At 36.1% G+C, this 18,801-nt stretch overlaps 1 protein-coding gene across 1 annotated transcript in view; it reads right to left on the bottom strand.

The window, feature by feature from the left end:
• Positions 1-18,801, bottom strand: part of MMP16 (matrix metallopeptidase 16) — a 183,252-nt gene that overhangs the window by 8,885 nt on the left and 155,566 nt on the right. Inside the window, exons 7-8 of the mRNA XM_059815306.1 lie at positions 12,500-12,638; positions 2,513-2,663 (exon numbers count right to left, since the gene is read on the bottom strand). Of these exons, the coding sequence (XP_059671289.1) occupies positions 2,513-2,663; positions 12,500-12,638 (290 nt within the window). The remainder of the gene's footprint in view (positions 1-2,512; positions 2,664-12,499; positions 12,639-18,801) is intronic.

Here is an 18,801-nt window from a genome sequence, read left to right as displayed (position 1 = left end):
TTACAAACTATATAAATTGGGTTGCTGTATCTCAAAGACTGATAAAGAAACAGAGGGAAAATAAATGAAAGTGCACTTTGTGGCTTTAGAAAAAGGGAATTTGGAAAATATTTGCTAAAATGTGTTTTTTCCTGTATCTAATCCTATTTACTTAATGATATTCTGAACTATTGGATGACTAAGCTTTATGAAGAAAAAAATATTAATTTAAACTCTAAAGTACAAAAACCAGTCACACCAGACAGGGTCATAAAGAAGGCCATGTGTCAAGAAGTGCAGCAAACCTGTTATCATCTTGTCCCACACTACTCAATTCTGGCAGGAGAAAAATGAGAGAGGGCAAAATGTTTTCTGTAGTCATCTTTTGTCCGCTCTTTAGCTTTCAAACAATTATTTGGAAGAATTATCTTTAGTGTTTAAATGGATCGTTTCAAGCAATAATAATGATCCATATATGAACTGCTTTAGACATACGAGTATTACAATACCATCTACTATTTGGACTTTTAAATCTTTTTACTCATTTTGTTTTGTTTTTTTTTTTTTTCATTATATAGCCAATATTTGATGCTTTGTATCCTATTGCTCTAACTTTTTTATGTATACCACTGTTCTGGGACATTTAACTCTGTCTAGATTCTGACCTGGAGCTCCTTAACTACAAATTACTGTCAAAACAAAGTAAGTATACAGGTCCTTGAGTTACATAAGGAGGAACATACTTTGTTATTTTGACACTGGCGTAACTTTTTGGTTCCCTTTCATTCCTACCTCCTGCCACCGAGAAGCTACATTTATTTTGGGAAAAGACCCACCCCTATAGTAGACTTACACATACTACTAAAACCAACAGGAGAATTCAACTTTAACTTTACATTAAGAAAAAATTATCATATAAACAATACACATTGAGAAGCTTAGTAGCATATGGGTTTATTCCCACTGGTGGTCAATATCCTGTAATAGCTCAATTATCTCTGCAAGGTTCATGTTGTTTGATTTTCTTCTAACATGCTGTATTGCATTTATATCCTGCTGAGTGTCATTGTGCTTGTTAGCTCTAAGTAGCAACTTCTCCATCAATAAATATTTTCTCTGGTAGTTCTTTTTGTCTTCTGTTACTACCACTAGTGTCTTAGGAAAGTCTTGACTAGAAGTAACTGCCTGTGCGTGGAAATATAAAAGGACACTGCTGAATAAAGCATAAAGGAAGTACAGGTCACATAAGATTCCTACCGTACATACTTTCCCAGGAGTGTAGAGGTAGAAAATTACTACCTGAAAATGAACTTATATTTTTTTAAAAATCTACTCAACCATGGGAATCTACTCAACCATTTAGGTGGCTTTCTTCTTCATTATGGAAATTGTTTGAAATGATACCTAGTTTTCAAACTCCACAAAAATTTTACTTAGTTAGCTACTTTCCTCATTATGAGTGTTGAAGAAATTTTATTTTTTTTTTTAAAGCTTTAACAATAAAATTGTTTGTGGCAATCTGTAGTGCATTATTACAATACTGCTAAAAATTATCAACTGTAGTGTGCTAAACATATTCTATGATGTACATTAAATTAATTTCTGAAGTGCTCCATGAATACTATTAGTGTCTCAGAATCCTAAGCACCACACAGTAACAGCAGTCATCATACTTTTAATAATACTAATACAAACATTATGACTATTAATAAAGAATAAAATGTCTCTGCGCACTCAGAATTTGCACAGTGAAATATCAATCAACAAACATAGTAACATCCTGAAAACCTGTAAAATCCATCATTCAGATAACTTGCAGGGTTTCAAAAATTAATGAGTTGTTGTGACATTTCTATAAAGCAGACAAATATTCTTTCCCTTATTTTTACAGACCGGGAAATGAAGACATAGAAACACCAAGTGACTAGTGCAAGTCTATTTCAGGACTGGAGAATAACTCAGATTTTACAATTTTTTCTGTTCTTTATTAATCATAAAAATAAGTGTCACTTCTGAAGGTAACTGTAAGATTTATTTTAAAATAATTCCTAGGGAATTGCTCAAATTGTTCTCCAGCTTCCTGGTTTAGCTGTCATTTCCCTTTCTTACCTCATTTTTAAATAGTAGCAGAGAAGTCATTTTCACTGACCTTAAACAGCTTTGGATCATGCCTTGCCTGTTTACGTGCTAGGGTTTAGAAATGTGGATAAATAGGAGCAGGTAAGAATGTGCATAACTACATTACTTTGAATATTTAAGTTTGAATTTGCCATGACTGTGACTTGCCTGCTGTCTTCTAAAACATAACTTTTCCACTGGATATACATATATTCATTTCAGTATGTTCACAAAAACATAATTTATGTTATAAGAAATGTGAAAACAGAATGGCCCTCTATACAGGAGGAGTTAATTCCATCCACAGAAAATGAACTATTTAAGTGGCTTGACTTCTTTTGAGAAACGGAGGAAAACATTAACACACTTAGCTGATATCCACCAAATTACTTCCTTGCAGAAAACCTATACCAACCTATCTCCTTTGAAGAAGTAGGTTTTCCCAACATCTTCCCACCAAATTGCTGAATCAATGCCATGGGAAGGAATTCCGCTTCCAAGTGTTATCAAATCATGAGGATAACCTGGCTGGAGAGTAGTGTCCTTGAAAACCCAAAACTTGTTACCTGTACAGAAGCATACATATACATGTGTGTTAGTCTTCAGTACTCTCAGTATTAATAATAATACACTCCTAAGAAATAAGAAAGACTCCCAAAAGGCTATAGTGGTTCTGCCAATGAAATGAAAAATGTTCTATCACTGCAGATAATGCAAAATTAAATATGCCTTACAGATACCTTGCATTTATAAAGCACCTTTCATTCAATAAGCCTCCAGAATATTTTGATACTGATTATATAGGGATCAAACCCAGAATGAAAATGAACTCATGTCAAGAGGCTCTGTTGTTGATAATGTAATACATTTACAGCAACACTACACAACAAATCTACATTTCATGAGGAAAGAGTGAATTTTAAGACAAAATGAGGTAAGAAATCATGTAAATAAATAAAAAATAGAAACCTCTATCCTCATAGAGACCATATACTTTTATTACTCTGTACTCTCCTTCTCCTCAAGAAGTTAAATTGATTATGAAGGATGTATAGATTATTTCTGAAATGACAATAGAATTTAAAATATTTTTTTTAATAATATTTTCTTCAGTGCGGCCTAAAGACAGCAAACTGAGGTTCTGAATCCCACAGGTGAAAACCTTGTGTTTCTGAAATTAATGGAGGGTTGCCTTTAGTACCAGTGGCAATAAGATTTAACCTTTGGTTGTGGGTGACAAATCATTCAAAACCACCCAAATGACTTATTACGTGCTGATAATACAAGGTAGTTGTACGACTCTAGCTGGTTTTAGCACAGTGTCTACACAAATCTCAAGTTACCTAATGTGTCTTAAATACAAATAATAGCCTAGTGCCTCTTAGACAGCAATGCTCCATGGTTGAACCACTACTGTTGCAGTTACTAGCTAAATATATTGTCTATATAGGGGAATGCATGTCTATAGAAGCAGCAGTTGCACCAGTGTTTTGTAGTATAGCCCCCCTGTACCTGGTTTTGGAGAGGATGCTTGCTGTGCTCTCTCTTATAACTGGATAGCTTATCTCATGTATTGGGTTTGCGTGGCAAGGTTTTGGTAGCAGGGGGGACTACAGGGGTGGCTTCTGTAAGAAGCTGCTAGAAGCTTCCCCTGTGTCTGATGGAGCCAATGCCAGCTGGCTTCAAGATGGACCCGCTGCTGGCCAAGGCCGAGCCAGTCAGTGATGGTGGTAGCACCTCCGGGATAACAGATTTAAGAAGGGGAAGAACAACTGTGTAACAGCAGCCAGAGAAGAGAGGAGTGAGAATATGCGAGAGGAACAACTCTGCAGACACCAAGGTCGGTGACAAAGGAGGGGGAGGAGGTGCTCCAGATGCCAGAGCAGAGATTCCCCTGCAGCCCGTGGTGAAGACCACGGTGAGGCAGGCTGTCCCCCTGCAGCCAATGGACATTAACGGTGGACCAGATATATCCACTTGCAGCCCATGGAGGACCCCACAGCGGAGCAGGTGGATGCCTGAAGGAGGCTGTGACCACATGGGACCCCATGGAGCTGGAGCAAGCTCCTGGCAAGACCTGTGGAACCATGGAGAGAGGAACCCATGCTGGAGCAGGTTTGCTGGCAGGACTTGTGACCACATGGAGGATCCATGCTGGAGCAGTCTGCTCCTGAAGGACTGCACCCTGTGGAAGGGGCCCACACTGGAGCAGTTCATGAAGAACTGCAGCCCGTGGAAAGGATCCACGTTGTTGAAGTTCAAAGAGGACTGTATCCTGTGGGAGGGACCCCACGCTGAAGCAGGGGAAGAGTGTGAGGAGTCCTCCCCCTGAGGAGGAAGGAGAGGCAGAGACAATGTGTGATGAACTGACCACAACCCCCATTCCCCATCCCCTGTGCCACTGGGGGGAGTAGGTAGAGAAAATCAGGAGCAAAGCTGAGCCCGGGAAGAAGGGAGGGGTGGGGGGAAGGTGTTTTTAAGATTTGTTTTTATTTCTCATTATGCTACTCTGAATTGATTGGTAATAAATTGAACTAATTTCCCCAAGTGAAGTCTGTTTTGTCCATGACAGTAATTGGTGAGTGATCTCCCTGTCCTTACCTTGACCCATGAGCCTTTCATTACATTTTTCTCTCCCCTGTCCAGCTGAGAAGGGGAGTGATAGAATGGCTTTGGTGGGCACCTGGTGTCCAGCCAGAGTCAACCCACCACACCTCACCATCCCACAACTCCAGTTTCCCAGCTTCAGTTTGCTGTAGCTTCCTAGCCAAGCTCTTCTTCTTCACTGAACACTTCCACAATTATCTCACCTGGTTCATCATCTCATATTAAGCCTTTAGTCTAACACTTTCCCCAATAGCTGTGTTGTCCTCCAGCCTCTTTACTAGGGTCTTCTCAACATACTGTGCCTCCTGTCCTATTCTTGCAACTATCTTCTCCTTTTTACATTTTCGCTTTCTTCTAATTCTTCTTCAAAATACGTTTCTCACCTGTGTCTTTTCAGTAGAGACTTCTCTTTCAAACACAGCTTTGGCTGAAAAAAAGGGAATAAAGATCCTCATATGCCCCCTAGAAATAGGGAAAAGGGAGTATAATTTGTATTTTAGTGCTTGTCTGAAAAGCTTGCTTTGAGGCCTGTCTTCTCTGTGCATTATGTCATCTAGGCCACAGGGACACTCTTTCTGAGCTAGACTATAGGCTCTGTTGTGTGGGAACCATGTGTTTATTGTCTCTTCTAAGCACCACCTTCATCTGTGTTTCCAAAAAGCATTGCTATTTTTAGTAATAATAACACCAAAGGAGAAGATACTCTTTAACATTATGTAGACCCTTCTGAGTTACATCACAGACAGGTCTAGAGAAGATCCATGAACATATATATTGGATTGGCCTACTGGATACTTCACTTTGGTCTATTCATTGTTATTTATGATGATGATATTTAAAATATAAGGGGAAAAGTTTGAAAATATATTTTGCTAAAGCACATTTGGAAAGAGATCCTAAGAGATAGTTCATATTAGCCATTGTACTTACCTGTAAGGCTAGGCAGGCTATTACACAGACTTAGGAGGTTAAGGGACTGTGCTGTATAAATATTTTATAAGGAATTGTAATATTATCCCAAAGATCTAGGATCAGGTGTATGTCAGAGTCACCAAGATGGAAAATCCAGAGGGCTGTTTTGCAGTTGGTTTTATATTTTAGCTATTCCTCAGTAGTATTAAATGTTTCTTTAAAGGGAGGGGTGTTCTAATCTCCCTGTTTGTACTGTAGTGGTTTAAAGCATGTTTTCATTTTATTACAGTTTTAATTAGGAGAAGGGATACGGTTTCAGGCCCTCCCATGCTGGGTTTCCAGAGTAAATTTTTTATCAGCTTCTTTACAGCTGCTTGTTACCCACTTCCAAGAACAGACACTACAGTTTGCTCAACAGATCTATCTTCTTCCTTCTGCCAGTTGAAGGAAGAAAGGGTTCAAAGAGTAAGTATGTACAGAGCCATCTGAAGTACTGAAAATAAAAGAAACACAGAGATCTCTGAAGAACAGTCATGGAAAGCTGAGGTCTGTATTGACCTGGGATTAAGGTCTGTGCTAACCTGACATTTACCTTTCCTGAGATACCTTACAAAATTCACTTACAGGGTTTAATCATGACAGGGGTGAGCATCTTTAGTCATTCACTGTCCCTCCTCCCATGTGGTTTATACTGTTGCCAATTCATGTGACTGGACACAGAAGGCTTCAGATGGTAATGGCAGTTTCAAATGCAACAATAAGAGAAGTCATGCGTTTTGGACCTTACTAGTTGGTACTTATGGTGTGAACAACAGATGGCATCCAGTGAATGATACTGAGCCAGCTCATTTCTGTTTCAGAAGATCATTCAAAATGACAGCTGTTGCACAGCATTGAGAGGCATATGCTGTGATGTATGTAATGCCATTGCGTTTCTCTGTGCCTCACAAGGAATAAAAGTAACAGCAGTTGTTAGGAATAGATCATTATCAGCCATACCCAACAAGTTAAACTTAGCTATTAACAAGATGAGGTCATACAAAAATAAACAAAGGTTGAGCACACACCATTACAAGTGGCAGCACCGCTGAGCCAGGTATTTGTTCCATATTCAGATATACTGAAGTAGAAGGGAAGTGTAGATGTGGCAGCGCAAGACTTAAGAACCTAAACTCTTCTTCGCATAATTTCTTACTAAGAAGTAAATTCTTTCTGGGTAAATAAAGAAAAGGTAAATTTAACTGTATTTTATGAAGACAGGAGGGCATTGTGAGCTCTAACATATGTGGGCAAGACTTCTATTGAGTCTAACTAGAGGGAATTGTATTTAACATTTGCTTTGGAAGACATGTTTAGTCTGTTACAACTGTGTTGATTGTTAATGGGAAGGACTGTATGTAAGAAATCCAAATGTTCCATCTGGCTGACAGTTTTCACTTTGGTTTCTTTTGTTTGTTTGTTTCAGGGGTTTTTAGGTGATTTGTTGTTGTGGGGTTTTTTTCTGTTTATCTTTTGTCCCCCAGGCTGGAGGAAAGTGGGTGGCTGTTGATCAGAGGATTTTCGAAAAGTCCTAAAAAATGAGAAGCTTTCAAACTCAGAACCAGATATTAAGAGGACTTAAAGTTGAAAATCAGTGCAAAAGATATCTGACTGTGATGAGAATTAGCTCCTTTTATTTCTAACTTATTTTTATGTATCTTAAAATGTATTAAAAATTAATGCTTGTTAGTATGCTTTCATTTAGCTCATATTCCACTTCCACTAGTAAATAGTCAATACACTTCATTAATTGAGGTTATAATGGAAATAAAGAATATATGACAAAAATAGAATAGTTATAATTTGAGCCATCTTATAGATAACTAATGCTTGTTCAGAGTCCTAACCTATGCCCTTGGCAGAAATCATCACTGTATTTATTTTACAAAGTTGTTTTTTAAGGTCTGGTTGGTGGGTTTGTTATTCTCACAGCGAATAAAGCACCACATGTTTCATGAAGTCTGGCCAACCTTTAGGATGTTTCATCTCTCTGCTTTTATTCCCTAATGTAAGATCTAATATAATAACAAACAGAATGGTAAGGTCACAAGCTGAGAATGAAGAAAGTGATAAAAAAAGTCAAAATGTCTTACTTTTTGCAATAATGCTTTGTTAAATATCATCACTGTAGGGAAACAATTGAGAAGGATAAACTGTGACTGCAATTATTTGAAGTCTCTCAACATCTATCTTTGACATTCTAAAAAATTACTGGAAATAAAGGGTACCTGAATTGCTATGCTTCACTTAAAATATTGAATATTTAATTCCAGATATTCTTCAGACTATTTAACTACCTACTGACTACTGCAAACAATTATGCAGTTTTTAACAACTGTAGTTCTTCCTTGTAGAATCAGAATGCTGAACAGTTGTGCTGATGGGTTGTCAGCAACCAAATTTTTTGTTCATGTTATATGCATTTATGATGTGAGTGTAGTGCAAGACCTGTGTGGGATATGGTGTATAATCAGTGTAAGTGTTACAGCAATGAGATAAATTCTCAAAACTTTTAGGAATTATATTCAATTGAAACCAGTTAAAATTTTAATATCTAATTCTGAAGGGTTTTTTCCGCCAGTCACCCTTGCTCTTAATTTTGGTCTTTCAAGACAGGATCAAGTATCTTCTTACTAGTATCCCCAAATTGCTATTCATGGTTCCTTTTTTCTCATTCTCTGTTTCCCACATTAAGTTTCTGTCATTTCTCTGCTCCATGATCTGACACTATAGTAAATCTATTTTTCAAAATAAAACTGTTAAGCAGTAGGATAAGTGCAGTTGAAAGTTATGATGGTGGCACTGGTAGTATGAGTTTTACAGCAGCCTTTCTATTGCTACATTTGGTTTACCATAACATTCAGCAGTGCAGATGGCTTGGCAATTTCATTTTTAGCACCATATAAATTCCCACAGGTACACAGAATAAATTTTACTATTCACATTTCCTCATTAAAAAAAAAAAAAAGAAAAAAGTATCATTCTGGTGCCATCTTATTATCATTCAGCATGGACACCAGCAGTGAATAATGAGAAGAATGTAAACATCTGCTTTTTATAAGCAGACATCCACCAGATTGCTATGTACTTTATGAGCATTATGGGGCACAAGGAGGCAGGCCAAGTACCTTAAGCCACCCGAAATGAGCAAGCATCACTTTGCAGTACAAGCATGCTACTGAATTTTTACAGTTGTTTTTCCTTGTGTTAATAAATATTAATTAAAAAAAAAAAACCCAAGAAAGGAAATAAAAGTTAAAATGGTATTTTTTTAAAAAAAATCAAAACCAATGAAATTTCAAAACCAAAGAAGACACTTGATCCAATAGTCTTGAACTTGATTCAGCTTGATTTTCTATAGACATCTAACACATTATGCATGACCTCACAGGCTCCTCAAGTATTCTCAGGAGAGTAATGTCAAATAGGTATAAATACACTGATAGATTTTATTAACACAAGTTAAGAATAACTAAATTTCTCATATCAAAAACATAAGCTACAGAGATGTTTCAAAGATTCATAAATAAATGTTCCATCCTGAGCTGCCATATTATATCATTTGCATATGGCTCATTTTTTACAACATAACTCCCATTTTAAAAAAATATTAGTTTTTAAATACTTTTATACCTTTATTAATCTATGCTTCTACTACTGTAAAGAAGAAGTCTACTAATATCATGAATCCAACTGTATACACAAAGGGAGGAAAAATCTAATGCTAATAAAAAAAGTAATAAAGATATAAATCTGTTTCATAATTTAAATCATCTGTTTCAAATTTGATGTTTGCCATCCTGAAAGACAAGGATTGAAACAAATCAAATAGAGCATAAATTATTGAAAATAAATGAGATTTGTGGATTTCTAAAGATATAAACAGAATGCTTCAATCCAGGATTGTTCATAAGGTTTATCCTGAGTGCATCCTAAAAATGTCACTGGCCTAACAGAATACTGTTTATCCTGAACTTATGACAGTGTAGGCATGTAAAGAGAAGCCAGATGGCAATTACTCACTAGCAGTCACAGATGAGTAAATTGGCTTACTTCTTTCTTCACTTTCCTCAGAGCGTAGAGATACTGCTCCACAGGAGCAGTAGTGAAAAACCAGTCAGTCACAGGAGGTCCTGTTTCACACTAGTAAAAAAGCCTCCAAAGTGAGTGAAAGAGCACAATGGAGATGGAAGGTGTGCCTGGAACCTTCCTTTGAGCATCTGCAGGAGAAGCAGTGGCTGTTCTGAAGTGAGGATATTTACATGCTGACCCGTTTCTCCAGCATGCACCAGAGGTTCAAGACTATACCTTAGAGGACATTGATGTTACTGATACCTTGCGAAGAAGTTTTGGAGACTTTATTTAAAAATCTGCAAGTAAATGCTATCTTCACTCAAATACCACACTTTTCTGCCATGAAGAACTCACCAGTCTTAAAATTAAGTGATCTGGAAAATGTTTTCTGAGAGGAGCACATAGTCCAAGCTCTGTGATGGCACTCACTCCATCTTTTCTATTTTTTCTCTGAATAATGGATGTAAATATTGGCTCAGATATGTGCTTTGTGAACACATCTATATGCCAGTCTTCAGATTTAAAGCTCCTTCTAGAACTTACTTGGCTTGACCAGTTTTAGATTGGTAAAGCACACTGCCTGGATAACATGATCTACTTGCTCATCGTCTTAGCAACAATCAACTTGTCTATTTCTGACACCTTTGGAAATAAGACATATACTCTCTTCCCAGGAAGAAATTTTGTCAGGGAATGGAAGAAACGAGACAATGATTGTTACCTAGTCCATTTATACAGGACTCTGCAATCATGTTCCACAAGGTAGCTGAGATCCTTGCTTAACAGGAATGTTCAAGGACACACATGCAAAAGACTCAGCTGGACCTATTGATTCTGTGGCAGTGGAAAACATGGATTACACTGATAGACAAACACCATCAGGTAGATATTGGAAATCATGAAGAGCAAGTGGCAGAGAAGAAAAACTTCAGAAAAATCACACAAGGAAATACGAGGACTTTTGACTTTGGCAAACAAAGGGACAATACAAATATCACTGGAAAAATAATGGAAGGAACTTTGAAAAGAAAGCAGGTGGAAAAATACCTGCAACAGAAAATCCAAGTAGCATATAATATCAGCTAGAAAGCACAAAACTAGATGGTCTGAAATCAGAGAGCATAAGTGGGGATGATGGGGAAGGAAAAGAATGCAATATTCTGACTTCTAAGTGCACAATCCTGCTGCTTCTGATTGCTCTAATTAATCATGATTATTTAATTTCCTGGGTAGGAAATAGAGAAATTCCTCTCCTCCTTCTTTTTTTTTGTTATCTATAACCTGCAGACTACTGAATCAACCCGTTCCTCTGAGACGTAACAGGAGTCAGTCAACATTGGGTGAAGAGTTAAATAATGATAAAACACATTTTGAGGTCACTGGGAAGGAAAATAAAGCAGGTATAATACTAAGCTTCATAATTTCTGTCTGAAGCTCAGGTAATGGATCCCAGCATTTTCAGGGTGGAGATCTGGAATGCACAGGGTAGTTCCTTTGCTCTATGTAGCAGTGATGAGCAAAGGAATATCTACAGAATAATATTTGTATCCTCCCATGACACATGGACCCAAAAATCAAGCAGTGGGATGGACATTTGGAGGTGATTCCTGATCTTATCAACTTCCTGGAGTTTATGACATGAAATTTATTTTATGGCTATAGAAGTAAAAGCATATGCTGTATTGAAGTCATGTAAATAGAAAATGTACTATATGGAATGTAATTTTCCTTACAATTCACACAAAAATTACAATTTCCCTATTAGTAAAACATAAACTTCATCATCATTGTACTGTTATGCAGTGTTTCTGCATGTTGTTAAACATTTTCCATTTAGCATTCCCAAAATGATAATTTTTCCATAGTGAATGAAATATTATTTCTATCTCCCTGTTAATGATTCCACTTGTAAAAATGAATTCATTTTTGATATAACAACTTAAAAAAAATTATATTTTTTTGTAATGAGTTAACAAGTGAATCACTCACAAGACTAAATAGCTGAATAATTTTTCATATAACTATTCAGTTTCTTCTTTCTTCTCTCAAATTATCTTGTGAAATATACTTTACATGGGTTTCACTCTTTTATTGCTAAATGGTATTTATTTAACATATAGGATAATTTTCTCATTAAATCTAAATTAGATGCATGTTCAAGAACTTTAATTTTGAAGAATGGCTGATGCCTGGAGTGAAACTTTGAAAAGAATTATTAGCAACAATTCAATCCATACAACATATTTTCTGGAGTTTATGCTTCTTTAAAATTACTAAATACACATCTATGAAAAAGATATTTCTTTTTCACACCTGAAACTCCTAACATCATAGTTCTCAGATAAAATAAGTACAGTGCAGTAGAGTGAGGTATATGTAGCACAGATGCCATTTAAATATATGTAAATTTCATTTGTAAAAAGGAAGAAGAGTAAAGAGAACCACAAAAAAAAGGAAAGGAATTGTGTTCATTCTTGCTTCCTAATCCACATTTTTCAAAAAGGATTTCGTAGTAGATCACTGCCTTGCTATGTCTCTTATTTGTACTTCCAAATCTCTACTGAATATGTAAATGATCTGATACTCTGAAGGGTAATCATAAATTAAAGCTGTAGTTGCCAAAATGAGAAAACACAACTCATTACTCTTCATTTAGCTACCTATTTGTAATATGATTTACAAATCATTAGTAAAAATAAGCAAGATATGTTCCAACAAATCATCACAGCCAAAAGTATTACACAAAATCTTACTTTTCTTCTTTTCTTACCTTTAAAGAAGACAAAATTCCCCTCACTGTTTTCATAAACTGCATCAATGCTGGGAGGCAGTCCCCTCCAGAAGTAGGTAATCTGCATGGGGTATCCATCCATCACCCTGTTGTTTCTGACTCGCCAAAACCACTGATCCTGGAAACCAAATATACATCTCTTACTATGCTTTGAGGCATTTATGTGTGTTCAGTTGCTGTCTTGAAAATACTGAACAGACTATCCTAGCATTTTTAGAGCATGACCTTTCTCTGTTTGCATAACCATAATTGTGTTTGCATTCGTGTCACATCCACACTTTACAAATGTGTCAGAACTAGTTGTTCTCTGAGGTGGGAATAAAATACCCATGTGAACTGTGTGGTTGGTGTAGATAGCCTTCGGCAGAACATACAGTGTGCTGTACGAGATGATGCAACTTTCTCAACATCATTCCTATAAGGGAGTTCCTGTAAGTCCAATTTGTGGACTGACTGCAAGTGTTTTTAGACTGAACCATATGTATATGCGTAAACCTAATATAATGGGACTACAGACAAGCTTTGAAGATCAACTAATTCTGCAAGCCATTTTTTTGCAGTGGCTGCTAACAGTGAAAGGTTGATAGATACAGCTGTAACATTACTACATCAGTCCAATAAGAACTACACTTTGATGACAGCTTTACTGTAGTGAAGATTTGCAGTCTTTCCATGTAATATTAAATAAACCAGTTAATATTACAACCAGTTATATGTGCTAAATCCAGTGTCCTGGTAGATCTCTCTTAGGTTGTTGCCATTTAAAATGGCTTATCCCTGGGGCATGTGCTATTGCTTTAAGTGAGAGTCATACACAAGTTGCATTGTTGAGGAATGAAGAATGTTCAAGTTGAGAAATGTGTATGTGACACATTAGGTGCACCTTGATAAAGATGTTGTTGTTGTACCTCTGCAGCTCTTATAATAACAACAGTTCCGGTTCATCCAATATTTAGGGATGAAGGATGGGGTAAGCCAGTATTTAACTTTCCACACACATTTGCACATTTTTACAGCATTAATATTATATAAAACAAAACCCCTTAAATAATAAAGAAAGTGCTATCCTGTCAGGTATCTGTCATAGTTTTACATGGCAGTTCAGTCTTCTTTCTGTATAGGTCAACTTGCCAAGCAAAACAGATCTGTGCTCTTATGGGAAATAGCACAACTTAGAGAGAAGATTAATACTTTGCAGGAGCAGGCTGATGATGAACTGTATTCATCACCTTTCCAAACCTCAGATCACAGCTCTCTTTAATTGCTTATCTTTCCAATGACTCAACAATTTATACATCTCCACAAAAAGTTTTAGCCATACAAATACAAAACAGTTCAATATATATACAAAAATATGCCTTATTCATGTGAGAAAATGAGTCTAAAATTGAAAGATCGAAAGATTGTTTTGAGTCCCAGATTTCTGAGAACTTTAGTATCAAAAAAAATTCGAATAGCTTACACAACCTGAAAAATATTGAAAAGTTGCAATTGTCTGGAAACAATACTAATAAAATCCCTCACATTTTTTCATGTCTAGCTATTTCATTGCTAGTGGAACACAGTTGCACTATTCTAATCTGATTAGATTCCTATTGTCATCTTTCATTGTTTTTTTATTGTAAGATATATTAAGGAAGGTCAGCAAAGCAATTTTTTAGGATTAATTGACTAAATTCCAGTAAGAGAACTGCAAGAGTGGGGGAGTACAACTTAGAGATACAAGTATTTAGGAAGGCCTAACTGAAGCATGTGTTCTGAATGCTGAAGGGATAATGTCCACCTCTGTTATTTTTTATTATGGTATGTAGATAAGACAAGAGGGTTTTGAAAAATTAAAATTAGGGGTAATATCCTCAAAGCAGACATTTGGAAGTACTTTTTCACTGAAACAGTAATAAATGCTTGAAATGGATTTTCAGGTCAGATTTTTTAGACATCATCAATTTAAGAATGACTTAGGGAGGAATGATGTAATGTAATGATAAGCCTCAATAGGCCAAACAGTTCTTTTGTCCTCCCCAAATTTCTGTAAATGCCAGGCAGCATCTCAGAGATCAGTTACTAAAATTTACAAAAAGGACAAACAAGTAGCAAGCTGCAGTGATTTAAAACTGCAGTGTTTGCGTTATCTGTTACTATTTTCAGTACACTGGAATATTCCAATCTTGTCTTTCTTCACTCCGAGATAACCCTTTTTATTCGTCTGAATTTGGTTGCAAAAGCATGTCTCAGAAAACAATGTTTAGTTGCAGGAAGGAAAATATCCAGCTCCCATAAAGTGCCCACCAACTCAGAAGGACATTGATCAAGTTGTGGGTACAAAATAAGCAAGATATTTAAAGCTGAACAAAGGATGACTACTTAGCTGAATACAAAAGGACATAAGTACACCCATAATCACTTCATTGAACAAAGGTTGTAAATGAAATGTTCAGGCTTTCAGGAGTTTCCCAATACAACGTGCATACTCCGGAAAGTCTGGACATGAGTGCTATAGACAAAGCTTATGCCATTCTAGGCTGGCTAATGAATCTCAACTTTCAGTTAATACACCAAAGCAGATCTTGCAAAACACATTAATGTGTTACAAGAGAAGGATTTCTGTGTTTCTAATGACAGGAATAATCTTTTTTTGATCAGACTTAAACTACATTGCTAATTAGTCAATCAATTCTATTGACTGTTTTTTGGTTTTTTTTTTTTTTTAAAAAAAAGCAAAACAAAAAAACCCCAAACTTTAAATAGTTATGGCTATATTCCATAATTCACAAACTTCCAAGTGTTAAGATAAATGTGGCTGGAGTAGCAAGCAGTCAATTTAGTTTGGGCAGTAACGCACTGCTTACTGGCTAGTACTATCCCATCATGGTGATTTCTGGTATAATATCAAAGTGTTAGTAGAATGACCTCAGTAAAGAGGCTAAACATGCATTCTTGAAAGAAACTGACTCTGTAACGAACACAGATTTCACAGTGCAACAAAACCTGTAAAATCAACAAGTCAACAAAGATCCTTTTCTTGAGAATGAGTTATGTTTCAGCCTTAGTGTTTTGTGGAATATATTTGCATTAACTCATTTTGATAACAGGACCAATAAAATTATATTCTGAACATTTGGTATTGACTTGTATGTTGAATTGTGTATTTCATATTTAATATTAGCAATTTGCAGCATAACGGTGAGACTATTCTTATTTATTTTTTGCTTAAATTCCTTAGCAAACCAATAATTTGTCCTGCTACACCACAACTAAAATCTTCACAATAATACAATTATGGCAAAGCTGTAATGTTTGATTCATGCAGCATAGCCCCAGGAATTTGTTTTTAAATATATATATACATACATGGTAATGTCAATACTATGTATCTATAAGCTTTCAACATCAAACAATTCAAGGTATCTGACAAGAAATTAATTCAGCAGGGTGCTACTGTGTATACATATCCATCCTGGGCTGGCACAGGCCTTTTCACCTGAGACTGATTACAGAAGATCCCCACTCTATACTACAGTCATTTCAGATATACTTCCAATAGAAATGGTATCTAAAATGGTATAATGAAAAATCATGAACCTTCAAGATCTTTTCCTTTTTTAATATGTACCTTGTTAATTCCCGAATTCTACAAAGAAATGAGACTACTACTTCTGTACTAATACTACTAGATTAGTGTTCAATGAGTTACATAAGTAGAATTGATTTGATCAGATTTGTATGTCTACAGTGTAAAAATCTGTTTAGAAAAGAATCTCTGAACCTGGCACAATAAAGGTCCTTCATAGAAACATTCTAAGGTAAGCTTCTCTTGTTTGTTTACTTCTCTACACCGATTATAAAGGGAATCTAGAAATCTGACTCCTGTTTAGATGTCTGCAAAGTACAAAGTGGGCATTTAAATGCAAGTGAGATAAATCCGTCCATTCTCTACCTTTTGTCTCCTGGGTTCAACCAATCATAATGCAAAGAACATAAAATCATAAGGATGACCACACAGGGCCAGATCAGGGTTCATCTAGGCCTGTATCCTATCTCCAGTGGAGTCACTAGTAAATTAACAGATAAGACTTCAGCCCTGAAGTGGTCAGGCAGTTGGACTAGACAATGGTTGTAGGTCGCTTCCAACTGCACTATTCTATTTTATTCTATTCTAGTCTAATAAAAACAAAGGGAACATGCAATGACATGTTCTTTCTGATACACTCTCCCAGTCACCCATCACTTGTGGTTCAGGGACCTCCTGAACCAAAGGCGATAACTTTGTGATTAATAGCACTTGATGGGCTTTTACTCCTTACTTTGTGCTCCTTCCTGAACACATGCAAACTTAGAGCATCCACAGCTATCTGCAGTAATGTGTATGACAATTCAACAACCCACAGAGTGAAAAGCCATAAGCAGTCAGCAACAGTCACAGCTGCTTACTGGTGTTTAGCCTTCATTCACTTTACTTCTTTTTCTTTATCACCGCGAATAGTAGCACTTTGACTGCAAGATCTAATCCAAGATCTTTGTTGCTTCATATTAAAACCACCTTGTAGACTAAATCCTTCTGCTTGTTTTCAGGAAACATTTCTATACTGTAACACATCTGGCCAATATTAAGTATAAAGGATCTGTGGCTTGAAATAAGAACTTCCTGTGCCATTGCCTTTAATGTCTAAATATTCCATTCTGAAGCATAATTGTGAACATGATATATCATGCTCTCTCTTCTGCTGATGGAATCCCATAGACTTCTTATTTTTCTGCTCTGTTTTCAGCAGATGTACATGCCATTGAAATAATAATGAACAATGGGGTATTGCTTATCAGTAAGGACCTTACAGGGTTCCACAGAACTAAAATTTTGGAAATGTATAATTTTACCTTTTTTATGATCTTATTTAAACAGACAGAAGCAGGAACATGATTTGCCAATAGATGTATTTTTAGAGATAGCCAGACGGACAAGAATCAGCAAATATCTGGAAATGTCTGAAAGCAGAACTGAAAGTCTGGGTCATTTATAAGATTGGGAAAGGTAGATGTTGGCAGAGGTTGATAGAATAATTTGTTTATGTAAATTTAATTTTCCTGGCTGACTTTCCTATGAACATACTGGACTCAACAGTTTTAGACTGCCAGAGTTCAACTCTGGAACTCAAGTTAAGAAACTCTAGCATGTGGCTCTAAAGCATGCCAAGGATCTTTCTGCAGTATCAGATGGGATAGGCTCTGCTTATAGAAAGTATGGAACATTTCAGCACATTTAACTAAATGTACTTAATTTCTCTTAAACAAAGCTATATTTACCAGCAATTTTATAATCTGCATTTTGATAAACAGGTACAATTACTGAAAATGTGTTTTCAACACAATTCAGCTATTACTGAAATTTGAAAGAGGCATAGTCCAAGAGAAAGTGTATTCACTCTAAGAAAGCTCTTTCACACTTGAAGTAAATAGCTTGAAACAGTTTCTCTGACAAAACACGTCTCGGTGTATTTGGTTATCCTGAATAAACATAATTTTGTCTCTTTTGAGAAATACTGTGTATTGAAAAACTGTTTGTCTTTCCCACTGTATTGGTTAAATATACTTTTAATTATTTTATTTCCCCAAAACACATTAACTCCTGCAGACAGGTTGAACACATGACTTGTCACATGCTCTCCAATTCCAAGCCTGACAGACACATACATGGAATGCATAGCTTTTAGTGCCTTTCCTTGCTGGCTAGCAAATGCCTTTTTGTAAGCATCTGTAGTTACCAAATAGCTCCAAATATATGGATCACTCCTGTGCAGCTGGAATCTTGCATAATAATGGATCATTGAATATTATGACTACAGACATACTAAGAAATTAAACTTGGACAATTATTCCCAGTTCAAAAAGCAGAACTGAAACAAAATAAAAATTCAAAATTGAATTGAAAAGTGAGCAATATATCTAAGAATCAGCAAATGGGCATTGAGTAAGGAGAGACTGTAAGCTGTTTCAGAAACACTGTTATGGATAAAGAATAATAGTAGAATGAAGAAGCAGGAGCAGTCACTCAAATTGAGTGTTATGAAATTTGTTTTATTTAGAAGAAGGGATACTTCTGAGAAAAAAGACAATAAAGCTTTTTAGAGAAAACAGACGGAACAGAGGTTATACATAAATTATTCTGCACTGTCAGTAAATGCTCTAGGTATTTTTTCCTATGCATAGATAACTCATTGATTAGATGAAGGGACTAAAATATAGTACACTGTGTATGATCATAGCAAATACCTTCCTCATAAAAG

The sequence above is a fragment of the Gavia stellata genome, chromosome 3, assembly GCF_030936135.1.
Source record: "Gavia stellata isolate bGavSte3 chromosome 3, bGavSte3.hap2, whole genome shotgun sequence".
Taxonomy (NCBI): Eukaryota; Metazoa; Chordata; class Aves; order Gaviiformes; family Gaviidae; genus Gavia; species Gavia stellata.
The sequence above is the reverse complement of the archived record's forward strand: the minus strand, read 5'-3'. Positions and strand labels throughout refer to the sequence as shown.